Below are 18,613 nucleotides of genomic sequence, written 5' to 3' on the forward strand. Positions count from 1 at the left end.
CTTGAAACATCTTCAAATCCCTAAAACCATACCGAAATATATCTCTAATGATTAGTAAACCTGTAAGTCAAACACAGGTAACTCTCTAATTGGGACACCTGGGCAACTATTTATCATAATCTTGTAAGAGTCACCACAAATATCTATGACAACCAGGTTACGAGAGCATTTACCCTGTCTTAAGTCAAGATAGGAAATGTCAACAAACTGTTTACCTGGGATACGAAACTGTCCGAAGACCCACAACTGTCGGACCATCCAACATTCAGTGCGTGTGTCCACCGGACCACGACTGCAAGACTACGACCCTTCCGTCTTAACTCTCCATATAACACAGGTAGCCCAACCTGGAAAATGGGTGGTAACCGTGGCAACCACCACAATGCACCAGGTTGGGCATGCATAAATAATACTTTGTTGCTATACCAGCCAGAAGTCAAATGCTAAGTAAATGATGAAATTAACAGAAATCAATGGTAAATACAGACCAGCCTCGTGCTCAATTGATCTTGCACAAAACACCTATTGTGTCGGAGATACAGTCAGAAATTATGAAAAGCCTGGAATATTCGTGCTCAGCTGTAGAGATAATGTCCTGGGCACAAAGTATCAGAAATCGCATTGATATTAGAAAAACAGTACCAATAAATAATTAGATAGTTCTGTAGTCGCATATTTAAAGATATTAAACAAACAATCGGGTATAAAATCAATAAATTATTTATTCGCCAACATCTTGTTCTTGATAATATTCTTCATGATAATCTTTTATAAGTCTACACAGCCATGCAATTGAGCAATAAAATAAGGAAATATTTTCTCTAAAAGGTAGAGAAGGTATTTTTTATTGAGTGAACCAATATATCTGTCAAACTAATATCAGTGAACTAGTCGCTGTGGTATTGTTGAGTTCCCAATGGCAACTAGTGGAGAGCTAAATTGGGTACTTAGTAAATCATGACTACTTGAGCCACGCTGTTAAATGCAAGACTTGTCCCAAATAAGCTAAAACAGCATTCCCCTACCAGGCCAGTATAGGTTCATGCTGTTTTGGTCCACTGCCAACAGACAAGAATGATAGATTAATTTGAAACAAAGGGCCATGGTTTCTATGGCAATATTACAACCTATCTAAAAACAATATGCAAGGTTCAATTCATGTGAAAGAAAATTATTGAGCTGGTACACAAACAAAAGCAGCTCCCCAGATCTAAGTCGTGTTCAAGCTTGTGAAGGGGGATAATGTCGGGTGTTACCGTGGCAACCAAAATAACTGTGCAGGCAATGCTACTCAATCAATAAAAGTAGAATAAATCTTTTATAGGGTTTCTACTGGAAAGTTTGGTCAATGATCTTACTTGCAACACACTTTGCACATTCTCATAGTGTTCTTTGAACCATTTTCAAAAGATATTTTTAATAGGTCCAGACATAATATGTCTAACGACATTAACACTACACGGCAATACACATGAATATGAAACTCCTGGATTTCTTTTTGCAAACAACCCTTTTTGCTGATTAAATAGCAAATGCATGCTTTTTATTCTTACAAAGATACCTAAGAGCTAAAATCAATATTAACAATAGTGTAATTATAGCAACCAAATATGGTCAATGCAAACGCCCCATAAATGTGGCTCACACAATCAAACAATGTACACATCGGAAAACACACAAACAAGCAAAAATTCCATCATGACTGACATTCCTATGGTTTGTGTAAATATTTCAACATGACTAAAACCCCATGAAAGTTATCACTGAACATTGAGAAAATACATTTAACCACACCTTCCATTAAACCCGGCCTACCCAACCCTTGCGATAAATCACTTGGCGCAGTAAAAATTCGTCTGCACAAATTCCCAAGCACTTGAAATTTCTGCGACATTTGATAAAATCCTTTCGTTATAAGGCTAAAATGCAATATCAATTACACAAAAAGAAGAAATCTGATATGTCAAACACATTACGTAATTTTGGACATGACAAACGCACGCCCCCCTGAGCTTTGAACCGTGTCAGATAAAACGTTTGAGGCTGAAAAGCTGGGATATGTCCCAAAAACAGTCCGTAACGTCAACTGTTGTTCTCGTCCTTACTTTCAGAGAAAAAGTTATGAAAACTTACCTGACATATCTTGTTTGTGACTGGTAATGAATGGACACGACTAATGACAAAAACAAGGTCACGAATCAAACTTTTTAGAAGTTCTAAAAACTTATATGAAATGCTTACCTCTCGTCTTCGATCAGATGGATGAGTTCTGCTAATTCTCGCGAGATCTCGAATGCAACCGTTAGTTGATAATATTTGTCAAAAACACGAGAATTAGACGTTTTTAATTTCCACAGACCAGTCTGAAATAACTCAAAGACCCAAATGTTCCCAACCGTCGCCAGGCAGTCAATTTTGTTAACAAATGGGCGTTTGAGGCGAAGCGGTCTCTATGGCAACAGGACGCCATTTTCTCAGTCAACACGTTTAGCTGTCTGCTGTTGACAGTTTATTTTGCTTTCAGTTTTGGAGAGGTTAACAGTAAAAGTTCACAATGTCTGATCTTGAGGGAGAGGAAACCTTTGACGAAGAGGACGTCGGTGCCGAAGAAGCTGGAGAGGAAGATCAGCTTGAGGAGGAAGAAAAAGAACTTGGCGATGAGGAACAGGCCGAAGATGAGCAAGTTGAAGAAGAAGAGGAGGAGGTACTTGTTTTACATTTTCTGAATTGTTTATTCAAGTTTGGCCTTTCGAAAGCCATAATTGGTGTTCTGATATTAATGTTATTGGCAATTTATCAGATCAAACTGCTCGACATTTTAGTTCGGGCACGTAATGAATGGATACAGAATATATTTTTATTTGAAGTGACATAAAATATAGAGGTCTGAATATTGGGCTACTTTTGCATAGAAATTATCGTTTGTACAGTTATTAGATTTATTTGATTTTTGTGTTGTGCTTAGTGCCAACTGATAGACATGATAAACATTTAGGTCCAGTGTTCATCAACCAGATAATGTTCATTAAATACAAACTATGGACACATTTGAACTGTATGTATGAAAACAACATTGGCCTGCTGTGTTTCAAGACAAGTAAAATTGCAAAAGAAAATAACTTGACACTTAATTACAAGGTTATAAAGGTGTATTTGTCAAAATATGACTGTTTTGTATATCTGAATCTGTATGGATTGATACTGTATTAAATGACCGTATTGATACAAATAATATCATGAAATTCCTGGAATACTTGCTTACTTTCATTACAATTATTGCAAACTAATTTTTAGTATGTCAGCCAGGGTACTTGTGAAAGATCATTGTTAACATGGAAAAGGCATACGTGACTCATGAAGCAATAATAATAATAATAATAATAATAATGGAACTTGAATTTACAATCACAAGTGCAATCACAACTGCTGTAGCTCATGGTAACAAATGGAGACTAAATGCAGACAGCTTTGGTAAAGTTGATTATGTTGAATTGCAAATATCTTGACATATCTTTTAATACTAAGAACATGAAGAAGTAACACTAAAACTATGAAACGTCATGAATAGATCATGGACACTTACCTTTGATTATGGTTACAATGTAACAGATTAATCAGCAATTATTCCCGATCATTTGAATATCAGAAATTGTACAAGTCTAACAATATCACAGAAGCAACTCATTATTGTTGGACTGATTTTTTTATATATATGTGTGCAAATCATTATAAAATTATATGGATGCTATTCAATAGGGCTGGCTAAAAAAACAATAATTGGAATTATCATCGATGGGAAGAAATATTAACGATTATCAGTATGAACAATTGTGATAAAATAATGTATTAATTTACTTACAGACTTGTTATTATCAATCATGCTAATTGCCAAAGATGTAAAGCAACTGTTTTTGTTATACCTTAAATGTCTGCAGACTAATCCTTACATAAATGTGTCACCACTCACCAGTGTCATGAAGTGTGTTGATTTCTTTCGGATTTTTTTTTCGCATATTTGCTCAAAGTTACTTCTCCAATATTTATTGATAATTGATCGATATTTAGTTGCCGATTATCTATTTCTATGATCTGTATTGATAGACAGCCCTACCATTCTACATGTTTCAGATAGCTTCATGCAAGTGGACAAATACCTGATATTATCAAAAACGTGTTTGTTTCAGAAACCTCCTGCTAACCCCTTAACAGAAGAGATAATGGCAGAGAGCTTGTCCTTGTTGTGTAAGACTGGGGATGGACTTTCACATGCCTATGTTAGACTGGACACACATGACAGGTACTGCTTGTGATTTCTTTCATTCTTTTTGTTTTCCCCAGAAGTGCTTCAATACTGAAGAACATACATTTTGGAGGAAAGTACTGTCACTTACATAATACTTTCTGTGTTGTCAATCTTGCTTGAATAAAAACAGATCTCTTTAAGACAGCTAGCAGAACACAGCATAAAACATTCCCACATTAACACTGTTTCACTGATTTTCATGGAAATTCCTGATTCTGTGAATAATGTTGCTCGCTGGTCACCCCCCAACCACTACAATAATAAATGTCCCGTCCCTTTTTACCGGTAACATCAGGCCTATGACAATGACCCCTAGAATTGTGTTCTTCACTTCAAACACTGCAGTGTTGATAAACAAGACTAAGATCACATATCCAATTTTTCAAATTACATTAGAATACATATATTATATCAAATGCAAGATTTTCATATGAATTAAAAACAAATATCCTGCTTACAAATTGTGGCTTTGCACATCAAGGGAGACAATTCACTCACGAAAACACATTTTATCTTTACGCAATATTTGTTCAAATCTTTCAGCCTTGCATGATTACTATTACATTTTTCACTCATTTTCTGTGTGTAGCATTTGGAAGATTTAAAGAATAGACACATCAATGGCTTTATTAACACTTTTTGAAAAACAGCTGTTCAGTTTAAACTGAGCTATGACTTGATACTTAGAGCATCTCATTTCAGGCTCTCCTCTTACACTTTGTTTAAATATATGTGAACATTTAATATGTAGAGAATCTCACCTGAGTGTCTTTTCATGTGAAATATATCAACATGAATCGATAAAAGATTAAAATTCAGAGGCTTGCCGACAAGGTTTGACATGAGTGTCTTCAGTGTAAAAGTATAGGTAACCATTTCAGTGGCAGAGATGAGTGAAGTCATTTGATTGTGATGTCATGGTAACTGATGACATCATAATGGTCTGCAAAACACTGTGGTGTCTCCTGAGGAAGCCATTTTTTTCCAAATTTTTCTGTTTGTAGACAGTAATAAGCAGAGTCTTAAGTGTAAAAAGTGCTGCTAACAGCTTCAGTAGCAGAGCCATAAGTGATGTCATTTGATTGTGATGTCATGGTAACCAGTGACATCACAATGGTCTGCAAATCATTGCAGCGATATCTACAATGTAGAGATATCACTTGATCTAACCCAAGCAATATCTCTTGTGAGAGCCAGTTTTGTATGCTAAATAGAGAATCTCACCCTCATGTCTTTTGATTTCAAATATATCAACACGAGTTGATGAAAGTGGAAACATTCTGAGGCTTGCGGAGGATTTTTGACACTTTTATCAACCAGTGTTGATATATTTGATATCAAAAGACATGAGGGTGAGATTTTATTTATCATCCAACATCATTCTTTCAACTTTTTAAATTTGTAGACAGTAATTAGCAGTGTCTTCAGTGTAAAAAGTACTGCAAACAGCTTCAGTAGCAGAGCCATTAGTGATGTCATTTGATTGTGACGTCATGGTAAACAGTGACGTCTCAATGGTCTGCAAAGCATTGTGATGTAATTTCATCGCAGCGATATCTACAGAATCCAAGTGATATCTCCTGTGGGAGCCAGTTTTGGATGATAAATCTTTTTGTTACTAATTTTTATGATGAATATTTTTAGAGAATATATTTTATATGTTTGAACTATTTTCAGAGAAATCACAGATATTGGCATACTTAAGGGATTTATCCACTTACGCTATGTGGATGTGTCTAAGAACAATCTGAAAGACATATCTCCTCTGTGTGCACTGACACACATGCTGACATTGAAGGCAGATGAGAACATGCTGACCAGTGCTAAGTTGGAGGAGATGCCATTCCTACAGGTGGCCAGCTTCAGCCACAACCGCATCAACAACACCGAGGGAATCAACCATCCAAACCTAGAAGTACTTAATCTCAACAGTAAGTTACCATGGTGACCAGAATAAACACTGCCAACTTTCAATGTTAATGTTTTAGTTTTTAATTTGTATTCACCCACATTGATATGTTACTGATTTAAGTTGCTAGGTTTTATGATCATGTACATAGGGACGTTCTAGTACTAGTTCTGCTGAAGGTTTCGTTGTCAGTACAGGTACTACAGAAATGTAAGCTAGCCAAAATCAAAATACAGAAGCGTACCTTAGGATGAGTTCATTCTGCCTCAGGGCGAAATGTGAGTAACTGGTTCTTTAGGTATTCGTCACTTCCTGTATGCCAAACCGCGTTTAAATTGAACACATCTTCCCGAGGCAAGAGAGTTAACTGACTATAGAAGTTCAGTTTCCACCCTTGCCGAACTAGGCTGGTATTATGGAGTTACATTTTGGCTGGGCTAACAAGTCTATGCATAGTCAAATCAAAATCTCACAACAAAATCGAAATCCGGTTCGTAAACCGTCCTGCAGATTTCAGTCGATTACAGGATTTGCAAAGCATGTGCACCGCCATCTCGTTGTCAACACATATTTTCCAAATCTCTTCATGTTTTAAATCAAGGTGCTCACGTAATTTGATGCAGTTTGTGGTGTAAGACCCGTTTTATCACAACATAGATCTTGATTGTCATTCAGATCGTCTTGACTGGGTGATGCAATTTTGTTTGAAGCAAATGCATGTGAAATGAGAGATGGAATCTGATGATTGGTCAGTCAAAGAGACATAGAGGTACATAACTCGTAATAGCCACTTGTGACGCTACAATCGAGCCCAGAAATTCCAGCCTAGTTTGGAAAGGGTGAAAACTGGACTTTACAGTCAGTGAACCACCTTGCCTCGGAAAAATGTAACCTGATCACTGATTGGTTTCCCTCTCAGTTGAACCAGGATGTGGCATGATTTGTTGGCTAAACATAGCAACTAAACTGCAAAGCTGCATGTATTTATGGGCGATGAAGGAATGCTGTGTATCATGGTGTTTACAAACCAGTGAAGTACTGACGATGATACAAATGTTGATTATAATTTTCTTTACTGAGAAGTAATCTAAAATTATGATAAGATGATTTTAATACATATATTGCATTTACCATATTCGACGTAATAAGCGCCCCGCTCTAATAAGCCGATATTTGTTAATATATTGGCTAGTGAACAATCCCAATTAGCACCCCTTCCGATTAATCAATGTACATAAGACTTATCTATTTATGTATAATATGCACTCGTGTGTTATATGCATCCTTAATTATGGGCAATTCAATTTTTGAAAAATGTATCTGTCGTATATAAACATTTCAGACTGTCAGCATAAACCACGAAATTTATGTCATTTTCTGTGTTTTTTTTAGCCAAAATATTATTCTAATAATAGCCCCCTATTTTTAATTTTGAGAGCGCCCTGGATGCTTATTATGTCGAATACGGTATCCTGATGAAAGTTAGAACACCCACATTTATGTTTGAAAGAGTTATCTCCCTTCATGTGCAACTTCTGTGGCCCCAATTCCTGGATGCTTTTGTTGCATTGGTTAAGTAATACGAAGGGATACAATCTTGGATGATTTACAAAATCATCGAATGATCGATTCTTATAGTTTCCCTATTGTAAAACAACCATAATTGAGATCAATTTTCACAAATTGTGACTTTTTCACAAGTTATGGAATTACCTTTGGCCGTTGATATTATTTGTAACATATTTTATTTTAGAATATAAGATAGCTACTCGCTATAAAAAAATCGCAAAGAACAACGAAGAATGAGGTATGGTTTATTTCACGATAAAACATTGTTCATGATATGATGTCATTTCTGAAGATCATAACATGTCCTCGCAAATTGATGACGTCATAGATTGGACAACATTATGTTTTAGAGGGGAGTGTCTAGTGAATTGTTCCCTGTAGATATAGCTGGGCAACGCAGATAATTACAAGGGCCGAACGATCGCATTCAAAACCAGGAGACATGATAATCAGTATTGGGAGAAAAGGTACAGGTAATCAACGTGAGGATTGTGAGAATGTGCGGCATATTCCCACCTGTGCATAAAATGGACTATCTGACATTGCTGAGGTCAGATTCTATTTAGGGAGTCGTCATTATTAATATACGGGTAAATATTTTTAAAGCTTGTACATTTCATCATCATCCTAAAAGAGGATGTACATAATGTTGGTATCTCATATATAAATAAACGACTCATGGTTGTTGTTTATTGTACAATAAAACACTGCAAGGAGAATAAACCACGAGGGGCGCATTTCTTGTATGAGATATCAACATTATGTTCAGCCTCTTTAAGGATGAAGATGAAATCTACAAGCTGCGACCCTCATGGTTTATTCTCCCTGGAGTGTTTTATTGTACGATAAACAATGACCATGAGTCGTTTATTTCTTAATGATATGTGAATAACCTCCATATTGTTATGCAATTTAAGCAGTGTTTATGTTTATATTTCAGACAACAACATATCCCACGTGTCAGGTCTCGATGCTTCGAAGCTCACCCGATTACACACACTAGAACTCCGGGGAAACAGACTAGAGTCCACAGATGGAATTTACTTGCCAAACCTTAAAAACCTTTTCCTTGTATGTATCTCTCCAAAATTAGGTTCACTTTCTCATATACTCTAATTCTGGGGGAAAACCTGAAGTCAGTTGTTGCATGTTTACTGTGAAGAGTCTCTAGCAGAATAGTCACTTCCTTGTGCTTGTCTTAACACCTGTAAGTTTGCTGGCTATAAACATTCACCCACTCACTAATGGGAGGAATGTCCTCTGAATGGAATGAATCTAGCCAGGTGCACAACCAGGTTTATCATTATCATGGTGAAGCCGTGTGAAGATCCGGGTCAGAATAAGTCTTCAGCAACCCATGCTTGACGTAATAGGTGGCTAACGGGATCGGGTGGTCAGACTTGCTGGTATGATTGATACTTGTAATCATGTCCCAACTGTGTGGATCAATGCTCATGATATCAATCACTGGATTGTCTGGTCCAGACTTGATTATTTACAGACTGCCATCATGTAGCTGGAATATTTCTGAGTGCAGCGTTAAACAAAAACAAATGGGGAAATGCACACTACGAAGTGAATGAAAAAGATGTATGAAAACAAGGGTACATCTGCACCTCCTGCATCTCCCATTAGGACCCACCATGTCCTGTGAACATCTGCGCACAAATCATGCAAACTCACCAATGATGATGATGATTATTAGGTGTGTTTTTTTTGTTTTTTTTATTATTGTATTGTAGTATGTATTCAAGGTTACACTGTAACGCTAGTTTTCACATGGACAATATCCTGTTGTAGGGGGCCAACATGATCCACAGATTGGAGGGGATGAGTAGACTTAGCGGTCTCACAACACTTCATCTCCGTGACAACCAGATAGACAATCTTGAAGGGTTTGCAGAGGAACAGGGGATGCTCCAATATGTCAACCTCAGGTAAGACTTCACTTTAATGTATCAACATATTATTACTTATACTACAGCTGTAATGATCGACATATATCATAACAAATAAATTATTTTATTTTGGCAAAGGAAATATATTCAGATTCAGATGAGCATAATTGTTTATGCAAACGCTTGGATTTCATGATTAGCATGCAACTATACTATATGATGCTTCAGATATGAGACAACATGTGATTATCTGCCACATGAAGATTCTGGGTTAGAATAGGTCCTCAGTAACCCAAGCTTGTCGTAAGAGGCGACTATGCTTGTCGTAAGAGGCGACTATGCTTGTCGTAAGAGGCGACTAACGGGATAGGGTGGTCAGGCTCGCTGACTTGGTTGATGCATGTCATTGTATCCCTATTGTGTAAATCGATGCTCGTGATGTCAATCACTGGAATGTCTGGTCCAGATTCAATTATTTACACACCGCCGTCACATGGCTTGAATATTGCTGAGTGCGGCGTTAAACAACAAACAAAGCAACCTGTCTAAACAATAATTCATTCTTTGCTACAGAGGCAACAATGTCTCCAATACAAAGGAATGCAACAAACTCAAGTTGCTGCCCAAACTGAGAGCTTTAGCTCTTGGAGGTAAGAATATAGTTTCTGTATCTCTGTCTGTGAAAGATCAGTTTTGCAAATCTTATGAAACCTTTTAGTTGAAAATAAACCTTACATGAGGAAGAGAATTTATGGATGTCAACTTCTGTGTTATGGGGAACACAACATTTGCTTACTTCTTCATCAGATGAAACTCAGGATGATACAAGGCAGAGAGCATATACATGTACCTGTAAGAACAATAAAAGTTATAAGATAACAGCATCCATAAATTTTCTAAAGTGTATCACTTCTAAATGCCTTTCAAAGACTTGATAAACCTTACAGTATCACATTTATAGCACTGCACGGTACAATTATTTTGAGTGAGACCCAAGGAGAGATGGGAACAGGACTATTTTACAAGTAACTCATTATGTTGTTTAAGTCTATGTAACTTTATGTTCTTTGTAGCATTGTTGTAAGGTGGTCTAATATTTTCACTATTTCTGTTTCAACCTACTCATAACTCAAAATGTCTCTGAAGATCTCCAGGACCTTCAATTAACAATGTTTTGATCTCAGAAATACTGAATTACATGTTGACCTACTGGTAGAAAACTGTTGACTGTATGTGCTGATGGAGTGCCTCCCTGGTTGTGACAGAGAACCCTATAGCAGAGGAGGATGACTACCGCCTGGAGGTGCTCATCTCACTCCGCAGTCTGGAGCGGCTGGACAAGGACGAGTACACAGAGGAGGAGCGCAGTGAGGCAGAGGAGATCCATGAGCAGAGGCGGCAAGAGGAGTTGGCCACTGAAGGGGTACGTTAGCGATTGGGGCTATGTCAGCGATGGGGGTACATTCGAAGTGGTGCATGAGTGGGATATGTGAGCAGTGGAGGCATGAGGGGTACGTTAGCAGTGGGGGCATGAGGGGGTATGTTAGCAGTTGGGGCATGAGGGGGTACGTTAGCAGTGGGAGGATGAGGGGGTACATTAGTAGTGGAGGCATGAGGGGGTACGTTAGCAGTGGGAGGATGAGGGGGTACATTAGCAGTGGGGGCATGAGGGGTTACATTAGCAGTGGGGGCATGAGGGGTGAGTCAGTAGTGGGGGCATGAGGGGGTACATTAGTAGTGGGGGCATAAGGGGGTACGTTAGTAGTGGGGGCATGAAGGGGTACGTTAGTAGTGGGGGCATGAGGGGGTACATTAGCAGTAGGAGGATGAGGGGGTACGTTCGTAGTGGGGGCATGTGGGATTATGTTAGCAGTGGGGGCATGAGGGGGTGCATTAGTTGGGTTTGAGAAGGTACCTTAGCAGTTGGGCGTAACAGGGTGAGTTAGCAGTGGGACATAGGTCGGTTAATTATTTCAACAATTCAAGATATTAGTAGATCTATGTATTTTAGGTAGTAATTTATAGCTTTAACATTAGTACAAATATTAGTTTCAGTTTCAGTCTCTTATTTTGCCCCATAGCTAGTCACCTTTGTATCTATCTGCACAATAGTCCATTAATACAGACTACAAATTGGATACAGGAGCTGTGCTGCTCCAGTTCACACAGCACGAACAATCACAGTATGTCCAACTCGATGTTAGTATGGGTTTTAATCAATGTAAAACGGGAGCATGTTCTGCTGGCGCCATACAATTTTGTTGTTAAAAGGATTACAACAAATAAATTATTGTTACCATGGTAGCATCAATATTAATTCAACGTACAATTTGGAATTATTTCAGATCTACTATATAGATATTGATATAGATGTTTATATGATATAATAAGAATGCAGGTTATATAGGTAAAATATATACCGTATTCGCCATAATAAGCGCCCACAGCAATATTTGCTAATATAATGGCTAGTGAACAATCCCAATTAGCACCCCTTCCAATTGTTCAATGAACACAATACTTATTTGTTCGTGTATAATACACACTCGTGTGTTATATGCATCCTTAATTATGGGCAATTAAATTCTGGAAAATATATCTGTCGTGTATAATAAGCACAGACCTTTCTTTTGTATCACTTCAGGCTGTCAGCATAAACCACAAAATTTGCGATCTTTCAACTCTGTTTTTTTTTCTCACCAAAATTATATTCTAACAAGAGCCCCCTATTTCTAATTTTGCGAGCACCCTGGGCGCCTATTACGTTGCATACGGTAACCAAGATATAAAGGATGAGTGACAGTATTCTATCATTATTTTCCAGGTATAAAGATACTTCTAATGAAAACTTTTGAGCAGAAACTTCATATTTAGGCATCACTTTGATATCCTGATTAATGTACTGTTATTTTTTCAGTCTTCTCACAGGCACCTGTCACACTTTGCATGAGATACACATCTAGCACACAGTCCTTTGAAATAGCATAGAAATGTACTACACATGACAGCGTAACAATACCTCAAAAGATGAGAGCCTTTACCTTGGAAGATTTCCAATAAGAATTTGTTTTAAGATTCAAGATAAGATGTTTTCTATACCGAATGCGTAAAGACCTGGAAACTGACCTTGTGGCACGGTTTAGAATCATGTTTGTTGTGTGAGGCAGTGTGAGACTATATCTACATTTTATATTATTAACAAAGACTGCTGCAGCCTAATTTCAGTTTGGTAGTTTTATAGCATTTTTGCACAGGTTATAGTTAGAGGTCGTTCAATGATGATAGTTAGACAGAAGGACATTAATTTACATGTTCCTTGCAGACAAATAATGCAGTTATAGTTTCTGGGACACACAACATGGTATAAATGCTGTAACTTGCAGACACGTTAAATGTTGGAAAAGTCCACAAGAGCCTACATGAATCATATGGTATAAATACTCTTAGTTGCAGACACATTAAACAGTGGAAGAGTCTACTTGAACACATTAGTTGGTATCAATGCTGTTATTTTAAGACACATTAAATAGTGGAAGAGTCAACTTTTGATGGTATAAATACTGTTACTTGCAGACACATTAAATAGTGGTAATAATAATGTTAGTTGCAGACACATTAAATAGTTGAAGTGTCCACTGGAACACATTACATGGTATTAATACCGTTATTTGCAGACACATTAAATAGTTGCAGTGTCCACTGGAACACATTACATGGTATTGATACCGTTATTTGCAGACACATTAGATAGTTGAAGAGTCCACTGGAACACATTACATGGTATAAATACTGTTAGTTTTAGACACATTAAATAGTGGAAGAGTCCACTGGAACACATTACATGGTATAAATACTGTTAGTTTTAGACACATTAGATAGTGGAAGAGTCCACTGGAACACATTACATGGTATAAATACTGTTAGTTTTAGACACATTAAATAGTGGAAGACTCCACTGGAACACATTACATGGTAACATATGAAAGGTAGGAATAATGTGTCACCACATATTGAATATTACACAGGTTACAGAAGAGGAAACCGTGGAGAAACAAGACTAGAGTGTAACATAGCATCAACAGTAGGTGCTCAGTTGTAGCAGGGCGTCACCACTAGGTGGTGCTGTGTGTTTGCTGGCGTTGGTTTTGCTACTTACCTTTTCTTCTAGCCTGAAACATCCTTCTGGTCGCCTACATAGTAAACTGAACCCCTCATTTATGTATACCTTTAATCTAACTTTTTTCTGAAAATGTCGAATTTTGGGTCTGACTTTGGCACAGCTAATTTTTCCTTGTCTACATGGTGTCATGTTTCCAAATATATCAGAACACTCTGAGTCTTTCAGTTCTGACATTTACAACTGTTACCCATGACTAAACTTACTTGAACCCTGTGGGGATCTGGGTTTGATTTGACCTTGTGCTGTCTGTGTTTGTTGTATGGTAACTATGTGGATTGGGTGGTGCGGCTCGGTGACTAATGGTTGATCATATGCGGGTCCAGAGGGGGGATCCAGGTGGTCCGTCATCAGGTCTGTCATACTCATACAGCGTGGTTTTGCTAACAATATCAACCACTTGCTCATCTCTTCCAGATTTGAGTGCTTAGAGGTTGCTGTGATTTAGCTGGAATATTGCTGACTGCAGTATTAATTAAACTGAATCACTACCTCACTATTTGTCCTGGATTTACATGTCAAATTGATAAAACTGGAACTCTTCTGAGAATCCTCCTCTCTGTCTGGTTCAGTTGCCCACGTGTTACTTCCTCTTTGTGGGTTTTGGGAAAAGAGTTAAGAATGGTTTCTTGTATTTCTTTCATTCCCCCCCCCCCCCCATATTCAAAACTTACAGCAAGGAGTATCTAAAGCAAGGATTGAATGTCAAGAGCAGCTACACAATATCACCTGACTCTCTCAGTGCAGCATCATATCCTGAAGGATTGAGCCTTGTGCTATCAGTCACTGGTTTGTGTGTCCAACACAAGATTGTTTGTTGTCGACCAACACTGCAGAATTCATCCCTGCCCTTTTGGGTATGAATGGCCAAGTTGTCAATGGAACTGCGAGTTGCAGGATGTACTGGTCATGGGTTTGAATCCTACCGTCAGAGAAATAATTATTCTAGGTTTGTCTACAATACCTGTTCCCGTGTATCAAAGTGATATATGTCAATATTTTTTTCTGGATTTATGATTTTTCTCAAATCTGCTGGCTCCCAAAGCATGAAGCCTTGATTTCTTTGAAGACAGTTCTCTCACTACTGCACTTCAGTATTGTTAGGTCCGACTGAATAGATCACCTGTTTCAACTCCAAACTTCAATGACACAAACGGCCCAATGAACTTAATACAAGGAATATATCTACCAATAAGTGTTATCATCTTAAAGTTGTGACACTTGATAACCTGTTACACCCTATGGGGAATCCAGAGAAGAAGGTGGCCCCTTACCCCATGCTTATTGCAAGTGTGAGATGAGGATCGGGTGGCCACAGTGTGGGACCTGGCTGATTCCAACAGCGTGCATCATACTCATGCCAACAACCACCGACCTGTCTGGCCCAGACTGGAGACCCTGCTGGCAGCATGATATTGCTGGAATATTTCTGGCTGTGTCATTAAGCATTATTCACTCACTTCCTGTTACACCTTTATTGGTAAAACAAACAATACCAGCAGCATTATTGTAATCCAGTGTTTTTCTCTTGTATATATTCAGTTTCAGTGGCTTATGTAGATGTAGTTTGTGGCTTTCTGCCCAGTGTATAAACTCTACCTGTCTCCAGTAGAATCTTACAGCTAGTCTTACCTGTACCCAATCTTACCTGTAGATAGCTATGCCTCTCACTTCTCATATAATCATTATGTATTCAATATTTAGTCTGCTTGATTAACAATAACAGTCCATAAGACAAATCAGTATCTCACAGTCAACATTCTGTAATAGACAATCTGAGTAAACTGTTCTACCTGGAATGTCTTTTTAAGTGTCAGTCAAACCTCTATGCATTATGGGGGCGGTCGAGTAGCCTAGTGGTTAAAGCGTTGGCTCATCACACCGGAGACCCGGGTTCGATTCCCGACATGGGTACAATGTGTGAAGCCCATTTCTGGTGTCACCCGCCGTGATATTGCTGGAATATTGCTAAAAGCGGCGTAAAACCTCACTCACTCACTCACTCTATGCATTATGGATATATAGTACTTATTCTGATGAATCTCCAATTCCAGTATTTGTTGAGGAAATGTTGCTTTTCACATAGAGAGTCTCACCGGAGTGTCTGTTGATATCAATCATATCAACGAGTGTTGATATATTTGATATCAAAAGACACTGGGGTGTGATTTTATTTATCATCCAACATCAGTCTTCCAACTCTACAATGTAGAGATATCGCTTGATCTAACCCAAGCGATATCTCCTGTGGGAGCCAGTTTGAGATGATAAACTGTGTTATCACTAGATAACAATAGAACACTAGATTTAGACAGTCACATTCACAATGAATAGATAGAGATAGGATTGTTGTAGCATTAGATTAAACACACTTATAGTCCTCACCAAATGAAATAGAATCATGAAATATCACAATTGTTAAATAGCTGCATGTGTGCTAATACTTAAACTCTGAAACCAAGCCATGCTGTCAATAAGGAATATAACTTACCGGTACAGTAATTACACAAAGTGGGAAAATATTTCCAGTGATTTAAGAATCATTATCATGTTGTTAAAGTTTTGTCCATCTTCCAGAATGAAGAGGTGATACCATCTGATGAGGAAGGGGGAGACAACTGAACAGGCATGGTGTTCTGACAGCAACACCTGGTGGTGAACCCAACCTCATTAACATCAGATCTTAGTGCTCGCAGCAGCTGAACAAAGATCTGAGGACATCGCATAAGGGGTCATGTCAGAACGACCTTTCATCCGACCAATCAGAGCATCGCTTACCAGATCATGAAAGTGACAGTGGGAATGTGATTTCTAATCATGGAACCTCAAAAACTTTAGCACAGGTTATTCCGAACAATAATTATGGGCTTAATGATTGAATCCACACAATCTTGACCACCTACTAGCCATTCCAGAATGTTCTTTTGTTCAGGTTTCAAATTTTAAAATCGAGAATTTGTAAAAGTATGTTTCGAAGCATTGTCGCCAATTTGAAATTTGTGCCATAAAGCACGAGAAAGCTGCCTTCCGATTGGCTAATGTGGACTTCTTGTCAGTCATTCCTTTGGTCGGTCAAAGTTCGTGCAAGATCATTCTGTCATGACCCGTAATGGGGTGTTCTCAGATCTTTGTTTAGCGGTAGAGAGAACTAAGATCTGATTTTAATGAGGTTGTGGTGAACCAGTCAACCGTCCATTCTTCATGAATCTCGGATCCTTTATGACTCTTATCAAAGAACTTCAGGTTTAATTGTTGACATGGCAACTGACAGATATTGAATGTCTAACAAAGGTCATACAATTCTGTTGAAGTATTGAAATGGCTTCCAGTTTAGGTTTATCCTCAAACCTTTTACTTTGTACAAAGAACATGTCCATGTATTACAATAATCAGCATTTTCTACCCTCATGTGCCCTGAACATAACATTGTAGCATAGCAAGTTGTCATGGGACAAACACGTTAGGTCTGCTTTCGTCTGTGATATCACGTCCGGCCACGCATTGGAAATGGTTGCTATATTTTCTTTCTTCATTGTTTCATGTGTAAATTGTCTTTTAAAGCCGACAAATTATTACGTTTACCCAACATTGAATGAATTTTTAGACAGTTGTTTAAGACAGAAATATTAATACCCCTACTTGTGCCTCAAGGTGAAAATATAGCAACTGATACTGGCCGTATGTATTGTAATTACAAATTGAAATGTATTTCATAATAAATATTTATTATTGTGTCTTGTTTTCATGTTACTTCCTATGATCCATTTTAGGAGTGATAGAAAAGTAGTTAGGATGACTATTTCATGCTTCATTCTTTTACGCTATACTGGCGTTTTGGGGGGATTTATTATATGTTCTGTCATTTAACATCACTTAATGTAGGCGCAAGCTCCTTCCCAGCGCGTGACACCTTCGTTATACTCTCGGTAACATCGCTGTCACCAGTGTGGGCGCGGCCTTTACAAGAATCTTGAAGTTTGCCCTCTAAACCCTAATGTAGTAACATTTATACTTTTGTTTATGTCTTTGGGAATGCCATCATATTTCATTTTGAAAAGGTTTACGACTGATCATGTTTTCCAGATGAATTTACTTTGTTGTTTTAATAATCAGATTGGTTCGAGATTGCAGACAAACGGAAAATCAACCAACCTCTGCCTTACATTCTTACCATATCAATTAGATGATAGTTTTTAATGAAATAGAAATTCAAATTGACAAACAAAGAAAAGTAATTTAGCAGGGGTAAGTGTATTTGGCGTCACGACAGTCATCACTTGTTTGTAAACATAACGGTCATTCGGTTGTGAGTTCAACTCCAAATATGGTTGGGGCCACCTATCACAGTGGGGAGTTTTGACTGATGGCAGCGATAGTATAGAGAGCTCCGCGAACGGGCTATCGCTGTGAGGAGCCTGCGCTATTCGCTGTGATTGTGGGGTAGAATCCCGGTTCGCCCCGATTGTGTTTCTAGGTTTGTCAGCACCATACCCGTGCTCATGGGTTTCACCGAAGTGGGAAACGTTTAGGACCTGCATCACTTCGGATTTTCCTCCCACATTTAGCTGAAACGCTGCAATATAACTGGAATACTGTTAAAAGTGGTGTTAAACCCAACTCACTCACTGAATGCATTGATATTGCAGTCTGTGACTGTAGCCACTAGTCTGAAGCCTGAGTCTAGTTACATTCTGTTTGGTCTAGTAAGCTCAGGCAGGCAAGTAGTCTCAAATGATTTTGGTACAAACTGTGAAATT

General features: G+C 38.1%; 2 protein-coding genes across 4 annotated transcripts in view; one reads left to right on the top strand and one right to left on the bottom strand.

Annotated features, from left to right (window-relative positions):
* The window catches only part of LOC139470806 (zinc finger protein castor homolog 1-like), a 52,549-nt gene extending 50,266 nt beyond the window's left edge, over positions 1 to 2,283 (bottom strand). The window contains exon 1 of one of the 2 annotated variants that reach the window (XM_071253096.1): positions 2,242 to 2,283. The gene's annotated coding sequence lies outside the window, so the exon portion shown is untranslated. Of the gene's footprint in view, positions 1 to 215; positions 294 to 2,241 lie in introns of those variants that run through there. The other variant, XM_071253097.1, reaches the window with a different exon arrangement.
* A 182-nt stretch (positions 2,284 to 2,465) lies between these two features.
* On the top strand, positions 2,466 to 17,550 carry LOC139470761 (leucine-rich repeat-containing protein 23-like). 2 transcript variants are annotated; one of them, XM_071253048.1, is made up of 9 exons: positions 2,466 to 2,704; positions 4,185 to 4,297; positions 5,981 to 6,234; positions 8,722 to 8,852; positions 9,582 to 9,718; positions 10,253 to 10,329; positions 10,945 to 11,102; positions 13,705 to 13,760; positions 16,434 to 17,550. In XM_071253048.1, exons 1-8 carry the CDS (start codon positions 2,555 to 2,557, stop codon positions 13,738 to 13,740), a joined length of 1,056 nt encoding a protein of 351 aa, XP_071109149.1. In that variant the 5' UTR covers positions 2,466 to 2,554; the 3' UTR covers positions 13,741 to 13,760; positions 16,434 to 17,550. The 2 variants fall into 2 exon arrangements, with proteins under 2 accessions (XP_071109149.1, XP_071109148.1); XM_071253047.1 differs by lacking the exon at positions 13,705 to 13,760.
* Positions 17,551 to 18,613: the final 1,063 nt, after the last annotated feature.

This window comes from Haliotis cracherodii, unplaced genomic scaffold (genome assembly GCF_022045235.1).
Source record: "Haliotis cracherodii isolate W230 unplaced genomic scaffold, xgHalCrac1.p SCAF_21, whole genome shotgun sequence".
In the NCBI taxonomy this organism is placed as follows: domain Eukaryota; kingdom Metazoa; phylum Mollusca; class Gastropoda; order Lepetellida; family Haliotidae; genus Haliotis; species Haliotis cracherodii.

Bases quoted from the DNA above. Each gene is read 5' to 3' on its own strand.
- LOC139470761 (XM_071253047.1), top strand. From the start codon at position 2,555: ATGTCTGATCTTGAGGGAGAGGAAACCTTTGACGAAGAGGACGTCGGT. The intron at 9,719-10,252 runs GTAAGACTTCAC...TCTTTGCTACAG, and splicing joins CTCCAATATGTCAACCTCAG to AGGCAACAATGTCTCCAATA. The intron at 10,330-10,944 runs GTAAGAATATAG...TGGTTGTGACAG, and splicing joins GAGAGCTTTAGCTCTTGGAG to AGAACCCTATAGCAGAGGAG.